General features: G+C 35.6%; 1 protein-coding gene across 1 annotated transcript; it reads left to right on the top strand.

The window, feature by feature from the left end:
- Positions 1 to 7763: 7763 nt before the first annotated feature.
- Positions 7764 to 10238, top strand: LOC125276660. Its single transcript, XM_048204413.1, has 8 exons — positions 7764 to 7878; positions 7983 to 8303; positions 8400 to 8747; positions 8998 to 9042; positions 9189 to 9266; positions 9470 to 9498; positions 9770 to 9846; positions 9988 to 10238. Exons 1-8 carry the CDS (start codon positions 7764 to 7766, stop codon positions 10007 to 10009), a joined length of 1035 nt encoding a protein of 344 aa, XP_048060370.1. The 3' UTR covers positions 10010 to 10238.
- The last annotated feature ends 223 nt before the right edge of the window (positions 10239 to 10461 follow it).

Here is a 10461-nt window from a genome sequence, read left to right as displayed (position 1 = left end):
ACTCAAGTTTCTTGTCAATTATAACTGCATAGGCTGACCAAAATCTTAATGACCAAAATCTTAACCCTCTTCTTTGGCAGGGATCTTTTTCATTATTACTCACTACCCCGAAATTGTCAAACAAAAACACAAATGGACAGATTTTCTTCCATAACACTTATAAATTATACAAATGTGTACTATAAGACATTATCAATTTCTTTAAAGCTGATTTTGAAACAGTTTCTCCTTTTTTTTTATCATCATAATTTCAACTGCTTATAACTTTGTCACTCTATCCCATTGAATTGTTAGTCTGCAGATCTAAAAATATATTATCGTTACTGTCTCCAGTCCCACTTATCTCTATTTTTTTTTTTTTTTTTTTTTTTGCAGAAACCAAATTATTGTTTTTCTCAAATCCCTAGGTTGCACAAACAGCCTGATAGCTTCTTTCACCTTCAACCCTTATTACATAAATTATATTTCTCTAGGCATCTAATGTCATGCATCCATTTAATGGATGAAAAATAAAATTTTTATCAGTTATATTCACTCCTCCTTTGTTTGCCCACCGGCCTGACATAAATTTGAGGGGTTTCTCTGGATAATTTACTAGTGACTTAGCCAATGTGTCACTTTGTCTCTGCCGTCAAATCTTATAACATCTAAGTTTATCATTCTGATCAAACAAATAAGACAGTGTTTAAATTTAGACCCTCAGTTGAATTTGGACAAGGGTTTTTAACCCATGGACGGCAATCTTCAATTCCACAATTACAATTTATATAAATGTTCTTAAAAATACTAATCCAGAGAATAATTAAAATCAACATCATAAATGACAAAAGTCATAATTACCATTAGCAGACAGAGCTGGATATCCAATCCACTTAAAGCTCGTCCCATGTTCTGTATCGTCTTTTCATAAGATTCAATCCGAAATATCGGCTTGTCAAATTTGTCATTTCACTTAACCCATCTGTAATGATAAAACACTCATTCCAGAGGTTAATGACATACACACACTGAGGACAGATTATTTCCCCAAACTAACACATACAAAACTTAAAGTTCAGTCAGCCTCACACACACTAGACACATGCATATGAACCGCTCAGTGTCAATGTTAGCTTTTTGTTTTAATTCTGAAAACATATTTGAACTTAACAGTTTTCCTGTAGGTTTTACTCTTATGCAGTCTCAAATTATGTCTCGTCACTATAATTTGTTTTCAGAAAAGTAAGCTGGGTTGTTTTGGTTCTAATCTCATTGCTTTGTTTAAGCTTTAGCAGACTGATAACAGACAGACAGAGCTCCATCCTTTTCCTCCATTCAAGCAGTCTCTCTCTCTTACTGCACTAATAATCTTTTCAACAGAATCAAAAGTCTGTAACTTAGACAGAATTTAATATTAAATTATTATATGGAAACCTTGGTCATTCACAAAGGTTAAAATGTACTTTTTTTTTTTTAACTTCCAAATAAAAGCCATTACCACCATCTAAAATGTTATGCTAGTAGCCATTTTTGAGGTTATCTTTAGTTTAAATGCTGAATGCACTTATCTGTCTCTTGACTCCTTAAAATCAGTCTTTATCTTTAACCACCACCATGTCTACGAATTATTCTCTGCCATGTCCAATGACCTGCAGGAGTAAAAACTATAATACAGACAATTAGTTCAAAATCAACACAGCCTCATGAATTCAGAGATTCGCAGTACTGTTGAATCTAAAACTTCTATACAGTCCTTGCCAATAGGGCAACCGACATCATGTTACTAAACTTTACTCTGGTCTCCCCAGAAATTACGGACAATCACCTCATGGTCTCAGTCGGCTCTTGAAAGCTCATTCCCATCAGCTCTTTATCAATAATCTTCTTCTCCTCAGGGTCTTGTCCCCTGGCATAGTTGTGGACTTGTCACAATGAAAAACAAGCCATCTTAGGAATGCGGTTTTTGGTGAGTGGTATAGAGGAACATTTTTGGGGCAGACTGCTGTACCTCTGACAGCTCCCCCCCTTTTGATGCTGCTGGCCTCACAGACATCCGCTCAACTCTCATACCCATCTCACATAAACACCTCCCTCCAGGGTAGATGCCCAGTGGCGGCGGCAACCCCCTGCCTTAGGTTGTCCTCTGTATGGCCAAGAGGATCTTACCCGTCTTTGAGAAATCACCTCATGCACACTGGTACCCGCTCTTTCCCATTCCAGATCTTTGACAGTTTTCTTCAACAGAATCAGGTGTTTTCTGGAGCTTAGGGAAGTTGCATTCAAGAGCCACCAGAGCCATTGGACTGCCTAATAGTGTTAAAACATGGAGACAGGTTAATAACAGCAGTATTTAATCACTAAAATCATTAGACTGCATTCTCTCAGCAGTAACATATTAGTGCTGAGATTATACTCAGTGAATTTAATTCTCACTGTCCATTCAGTGTAATGTTCTGTCACATCTGTAACTGGAGCCATTGGCCCTGCACATGGTGGTGACAAAGACATCTTAAAGACATTTTAAAGACATCTTTACTCTCATTGAGTGTAAAAGTTTTACTTTGACACATTTAACAACAAATGGCCCTCTTTATGGCAATCATTTCTTTTAACATCTCTGTGTCCATGATTTTCAGCTTAGACACTGTGCTTCACTATAAACAGCTTGTTATCACTTATGACACAAGCTCAGATAGCAGCATTTAGCTGACTTTGAGTGAGAGAGAGACTCTGAGGATTTCAGGACTGGTACACTGCCTTTTTATAACTTTTAACTTTACCTATATCTTGTAACTCTGGCCCAACTTAAGACTTTGCCAGAATTGACATCTGTTTTCAAATAAACATTATTTTTATATTTGTCTTTCACCCATATATCAAGGAACTGAGACATTACAAACTTCCGATCAGGTTGAGTCTCTGTGACACCGGCAGTCTCATTTTTGCCATTTAAACCTTTGCCACTTTGACCATCAAAAATCAAATATTTAGAACTTAGAGGTACTATATTATTTAGTTATTCACATTCACAGTAGTGATGTGTTAATCATAAGATAACATACTTGAGACTGTTCAAATATTTCTCCATAAAGTGAAACATTCTTTCAGAACATTCAATCATCCCTATTTTCATCCTCTATTTACTTTTTATATATTTTTTTTTTAACTCACGTTTTGGATTCATTGTCTGTAATTTTACATTAACCATTTGTCCATTCAATATAAAACTTATTATTATAGATTTCCCTTCAAAAGGAGTTCCTTAAGACTACAATCTTTTAACCTTATTGTTATCTCTTGTTCTTTCTCAATTTCACAAGCTCTCAGACAGAGTGGAAGTCTCTTTTTTTTGTTTCTTTCTTTTCTTTCTTTTGTTTACAATATTTTGCAATATGGCCAAGTTACCCACACTGTCTACACCTTTTAGGTGGATTTTTACAATTACGGGTGAGATGGCCCTTCTCACCACAATTATAACACTCCTTGTCATCTTTATCCCATTGGGTAATCAAATTGAACCATCCCTCAGTTACTTCTGGGATTTTTCCATCAGGGGTTAATGGCACCCTGACCATTTTAAAAATATGTGAATAAGCACAAATGTGAATTTTTCTGGTTCTTTCCTGTTTGTAGCCAGTCAGGTTGTTGTTTAATTTTCCAATCAGAATCAAAACCCTGACTAACCATTTTCTTAATAATCTCTGCAAATGTTTTTGAAGTGAGGGTTTTAGAGCAGAGCTGCTTACAGCATTTTGCTCTCTTCAACCTCATTATCTGTATCAGAACTGATCAAGTTTCTGATCAAGTTACTCAATTTGTCAGCCATATTTTAGTCAAAGCTAATACTCACCTGAAAGAGATGGAGGCGGCGATCTTTAAACAACACAGCTTTGGCTTCTGCTTGATGAAACTGCAAAGTATACTCCAAAATCACAGTTACATACTGGTCCAATCCAATTAGGGTCATAAAGTTTTTACTTTTCTCTGAATCGTTCTAGATGCATCCAAGGCAAACAAGAAACCCTATCTCTATTTAATTTTTATTTTGTAATTAACTAATGGTTTTAGTCCCTAACTGTCTGAATCACTAAGTTCGGGGTACCCCTATCTGATGTGGAAGAGACAGAGTTAGGTTCACGGTGCCACTGGAGCTTCCAAATCCAGTGCCTCACACTCCCTGTAGGGGTTCCTCTGTACACCACGCAGTGTCTTAATCACTTTGTGTCCCTGTATTGGAGTGCGTCCGATGCGCTGCCTGCCGTCACATGGCTTCAGCGACTTCTTATACTACCAAATTCAATGATCATCAATATCATAAAGCTAGTATAATTAGTGTACCTCCCCGGCCTCCAAATCCGGTTCTACGGTACTCCTCACTCACGTCTGAGTGAAGCTTTGCCGTTCTCCTGCCCCAATCTCTTCCACTCAGACAGCCCTAACCAAATAATAAAACAGCTTCCTACCTTGTTTGTTGTTTAGCCAGGGATGTCACCGAAGAATGATTGCCCGCACAATCCTCCACCATAAACTGTTGGGGATTAACAGTTTAGGACCCTTGAGACCAGATATGTTGAATAAAGACCCGGAGTCAAAGTTTTTAAAAAAATAAATTGAAGAAAAATTTAATGAAGAATAGTTTGCAGTTTCATCAGCAGAAGCCAGCTTCATGTCTCACAAGGAGTTCGTAGGCCGCTCTGCCTACATTCACATTTCCACAACAATTATACTCTAACAGAATCAACTAACTACGTCATTACTTCAGGTTGAATGATAACTTAAAAGATATATATTGAAGCGGCAGTGGATTCCAGAATCCACCCCTTCAAGTGTAAATACACACACTGTAATGCAAGTGTTGTACATTTCTTTGTTGTTTGAAACTGTTCTGCTGTTATAGCACACGCGATATCCACATTTCCAGACTGCAGAGCTTGATGTAATTGTAAAAAGATTGTAAAAAGTTTTAAGATTTATGAAATATAAAATATGTAAACAGATAAATGATGTTGGCATGGTAGCACATTTTCCACAATGGCACCTATCCGAAAAGGTATTTGTAATAATGGCAGAGGACTAATTTAGTTGCGCTGGTTAGTGTCTATAGCTGATAATTATATATATAATATATATACGATAGCAAATCAGAGCAATATGAAGAGTCAACAATGTAGGCTAGCATTAGCTACATGATAATAACTGTAACAGCATACATAAACCAACTAAAGTACCGTATCCAGACACAATGTTTTAAACTAACCATTCGGAGATGTCCTGCTGTAGCCGCTGAGTTGCAACTTCTTCATCCGGATCAGATTCTGGGTCAAACTGAAAGCTTGAATGACTGCGTGTCTACAAGCCATTGCGATACATCCACTGTCAACATTAGCGCATGGTACCACAAAAAGAAAATTCAAAGCAAATTAAAAAGAGAAGTACTCAAAGTCGAGAAGGGTAACACTTTAGAATACTGATCCTTCATTAATGAATAACTACACAGGAACAAATGAATAATGCATTATTAACACTATAGTAACTACTATTAACTAACAATAAACTCTGGTGAATGAATTAGTAAGTAATAGTGCTCAGTTAAAGGTGGTAGTTCACTATTAGCTAATCAGTAACTACTGTTTTTTCATTCCTCCCAGAGAACTACTAAGAACTACTATATACAGGTTCATAATTAACATGAATGATGCATAATGTATAATTAATTCTAAAGTAAAGGCCTTGGTAACCCACTAGTAATGACTGAAGTATGACTAAATACTTAAGAAGGAATTACTAATTATTTGGATCAGTATTCTAAAGTGAGAAACATGATAACTCTCTAGTAACTACTGTAGTCATTGTAAACTTTTGATGTTTTTGTATGTTTTTGTACAGTAATTCCTTATGATATATTTTGTAACACTTAAGTAATTACTAGTGGCTTACCATGATCTTCACTTTAGAATATTGATCCAAATAATTAGTAGTTCCTTTAGAAGGATGTAGTAACGCTTAAGTAATTACTAGTGGCTTACCATGATCTTCACTTTAGAATATTGATCCAAATAATTAGTAGTTCCTTTAGAAGGATGTAGTAACACTTGAGTAATTACTAGTGGCTTACCATGATCTTCACTTTAGAATACAGATCCAAAAAATTAGTAGTTCCTTTAGAAGGATGTAGTAACGCTTAAGTAATTGCTAGTGGGTTACCATGATCTTCACTTTAGAATACTGATCCAAATAATTAATAGTTCCTTTAGAAGGATGTAGTAACACTTAAATAATTACTAGTGGGTTAGTATGATCTTCACTTTAGAATATTGATCCAAATAATTAGTAGTTCCTTTAGAAGGATGTAGTAACACTTGAGTAATTACTAGTGGCTTACCATGATCTTCACTTTAGAATATTGATCCAAATAATTAGTAGTTCCTTTAGAAGGATGTAGTAACGCTTAAGTAATTACTAGTGGCTTACCATGATCTTCACTTTAGAATATTGATCCAAATAATTAGTAGTTCCTTTAGAAGGATGTAGTAACGCTTAAGTAATTACTAGTGGCTTACCATGATCTTCACTTTAGAATACTGATCCAAATAATTAGTAGTTCCTTTAGAAGGATGTAGTAACACTTAAATAATTACTAGTGGGTTAGTATGATCTTCACTTTAGAATACTGATCCAAATAAGAAGTAGTTACTTTAGAGTTATATAGTAACTCTTGAGTTATTACTATCTAATACTTTACAAAAACATCAAAAGTTTACAATGACTTCAGTAGTTACTAGAGAGTTATCATGCTTTTCACTTTAGAATACTGATCCAAATAATTAGTAATTCCTTCTTAAGTATTTGGTAATACTTCAGTCATTACTAGTGGGTTACCAAGGCCTTTACTCTAGAATTAATTATACATTATTCATTATTCACATTAATTACAAACCTGTATATAGTAGTTCTTAGTAGTTCTCCGGGAGGAATGAAAAAACAGTAGTTACTGATTAGCTAATAGTGAACTACCACCTTTAACTGAGCACTATTACTTACTAATTCATTCATCAGAGTTTATTGTTAGTTAATAGTAGTTACTAGAGTGTTAATAATGCATTACTCATTTTTTCCTGTGTAGTTATTCATTAATGAAGGATCAGTATTCTAAAGTGTTACCTCGAGAAGTGAGCACATTTTAAGAGGAGAATAGTGTAAAAGAGTAGGGAGAGAGGGGAGGAAAAAGGAGAAATGAGTGGATAAGATGGATGGAGGAGAGAAAGGGAGGACATTAAAAAGAAATGGAAACAAGAAGAGGAATGAATTAAACGACTACAGGAATGACTAGAGTTTGGCCAGTCAGGCTTGATTGGAAAAGAAAAGAAAAGTGAGAGACAGAGTCAAAAAGGTGACAACATCAGCAGAATATGAGGAAGTAATGGACTGATTTAACTGCTCTCAATAGCTAGCAGTGCACATGTTGAACTTTACCTGTGCTTTTACTCTTGTTTGTAAATCATCTTGGGACGTCTGATATTCTTACTTTGGAATGAATTATTTCATTTTTGTTGATGAGTATGATAATTTCTAGGCAGCTTCCTACTAAAAAGCTTGGTCCATGGTGTCGCTATTGTAGATTTTAAACATGTTCAGTATTAAGGATGATTATGGATTAATGTTTTAAGTTCAACTCGGTGTGACATTGTGACTTTTTATTTGAATAAGCAAGAAAGATTTACCCTGTTTAAAAATAAACCAATTTAAAACATTATTTAAAGTTTTTCCTGTGTATTCTGAAACACATGGATTTCTCTGGGCTAATCCCCGGATATCCACTCATCCTAGAACTGCCCCTGGTGTCCCAAACTTGCTCAAGAGAGTGGAATAGAGTGCTGTTTATTCATTCCCCGACCTTCGGTACTGAGACATGAACCTACAACCTTCAGGTCCAACACACTAACCATTAGGCCACAACTGCCCCTAATATAATATAATGATCAGTCAAATATACTGTGTTTCAGGTACCAGTGGAGTGAATGAGACTCATGTGTTCATCAGTTCTGGTGAAAATGTCTGTGTGCCCTGTAATAATACTCTTTCTGACTGTACATCAACACACTGGATTTATTATAACAGATTCAGACATTCAGCAGTTGAACTGATTGTTGATGGGATAAAGAAGAAAAACACAAAGAGACATGAGAGACTGAGTCTGGGGTCTGACTGCTCTCTGAACATCAAGAACGTCACAAAAAAAGATTCTGGATCTTACACCTGCCAACAATTTGTGAATGGAGAAAAACAAGGAACTGATGCACATGTTTTACTGCATGTTCTTCATGGTGAGTTTATGATTATGTGATCAATTCAAAAAGGACAGATTCTCCCTTTAAACTCAATGATGATTGAAGAGTCTGTGATTTGTGTCTTGTGTTCAGTTTCAGTGTCTCCATCATCATCATCATCATCATCATCATCATCATCATCCTCACAGACTGAGATCAGTCCAGGTCGCTCTGTGACTCTCTCCTGTCAGTTGTATTCTGATTATAGATCCTTCTGTGATGATTGGGTTCGTTCTGTGGGATTTCATCTGTTGTGGGTGAATCAGGCTGGTGTTGATCTGAAGACAGACTCCAGATATCAGATATTATTCTCATCAGATCACTGTATCATCACTCTGACTACAACACTCCTGAATGAAGATGACAACAGAGAGTGGAGATGTCAGCTTACTCTCAGAAATCAACTCCAGACCTCAGTCAGATACACTGTCAAGTATTCAGGTGAGAAACAACTATTACTACTGTAAAATATGATGTTAATGTCCTACAGATGAACATCTGAACATTCATCTTCTGATTCAACAGCACTGATTCCAGTCAGCAGCTCAAACTCTTTTAGCTTAGTTTTTTTAGCTTAAATGATTGATTTATTAAACAAGTCATCTCATGTTAGTGTGAATCAGTCTCAGTTTGTGAAAGAAATGTCTTGATGTTGTGTTCATGCATTCAAATATGATTTTGTTTTTAATAGTTGTACCATCAACTACAGCATCAACACTGACTCCAACCTCTCTAGGTGTGTATGAAGATCATCCTCATTTCAGTGCTTGTTTTCACACTCTGGAGTTTTTCTAGAATCAGGATCTAAATGAACTCATTGTAGTGAAAATGAGCTCAGTGGACATCAGTATTAATATGACTGTAATATCGTCTCTCTCTCAGTGATTGTGATTGTTGTCGCTTCATTCGCTGTTCTCCTTCCTGCTCTTATTCTCTGGATGATTCGCAGAAAAAGAGACGGTGAGTTTTTACAGTTTCTCATATTATATAACAGACAAAAAGACCCAAACATCTGATGAAATAAACGTGTAATTTAGACAGAATTCCTCTCAGACAGAGTTTAATGTTTCTATTCTACAGCACTACAATTCTTCTAAAATCAGTTTAATTGGAGACTGTATTATGTGTTTGATCATCAATATTCTCTTGACGTTATTTTTCAGATAACAGAAGAGGAACTGATGACTCTGAGGTGAGTATTGTAGGTCGATCCATGAGTTATTAGTGTTTATAAGCTCTGATCCTGAAATATGACACTCGTATTAGTCAGATTATATAATGACAGGTTAGTGTATTTGAACTGTTTCTGCTCTAAAACTCACAGATAAGAATAAATATGATGAACCAACGACACAATCAACATTTACATTCATCTACTGCCAGTGAACAATATGATTCATCTTCAATAATCTGTGTATATTTGTGTATATTTGACACTGTGGTGATTTTTCATTGATGTTCAGGAGCTGATATATGATGAGACTTACACTGTGGTCACTTATACTGAGGACTACAGTAAAAACAAGCCAGAAAGAAGAAGGTGAGAAACACTTCCTTGATGTTGTCCAGCTTCTCTCAACATGATAGTTTGTGTTTTCTTCTGAATTTGTGTCATGAATTGAGCTCAAACATCATGCTGTAATAATTGTGTGTTGAAACAATAACTGTGATGTTCATTCAGGTTCGCTGTGATGATAAAGTGACTTATGCTTCCATCAGAGGAGCAAAAGCTGGATCTCAGGAAAACTGCAGTGAACTTTATGCCTCTGTGAACAAGAACCATCACAAATCAGTCAAATAATGACACAAAAACCACATGAGCAGAAGAATATGAATCTAATAGAACTGAGTCCTAATGGTGTCATTCAGTGCCATTATAAATACTTTCAATGTCTTTTACATGTTCACAAACAAACCCAAGTGATGCTCTGATTTATTTGTAGTTATTGCTTATTTTTCTCAGTTCAGCATGTTTTTTGTATAGTTTCTGTCTGCTTGTTGATCAGTTAATGCTAGTGTCTTTATTATTCATTCAGAGCTGCAGGTTTGGACAAAGTCTAGAAAATTATGACACTTTTACTCTCTTACATCATTCTCATTAAATGACAAATAAATGGTGAAATTATAACAGCATTTTTTTTTAAATTCTTAATTA

This window comes from Megalobrama amblycephala, linkage group LG1 (genome assembly GCF_018812025.1).
Source record: "Megalobrama amblycephala isolate DHTTF-2021 linkage group LG1, ASM1881202v1, whole genome shotgun sequence".
Classification (NCBI taxonomy): domain Eukaryota; kingdom Metazoa; phylum Chordata; class Actinopteri; order Cypriniformes; family Xenocyprididae; genus Megalobrama; species Megalobrama amblycephala.
The sequence above is the reverse complement of the archived record's forward strand: the minus strand, read 5'-3'. Positions and strand labels throughout refer to the sequence as shown.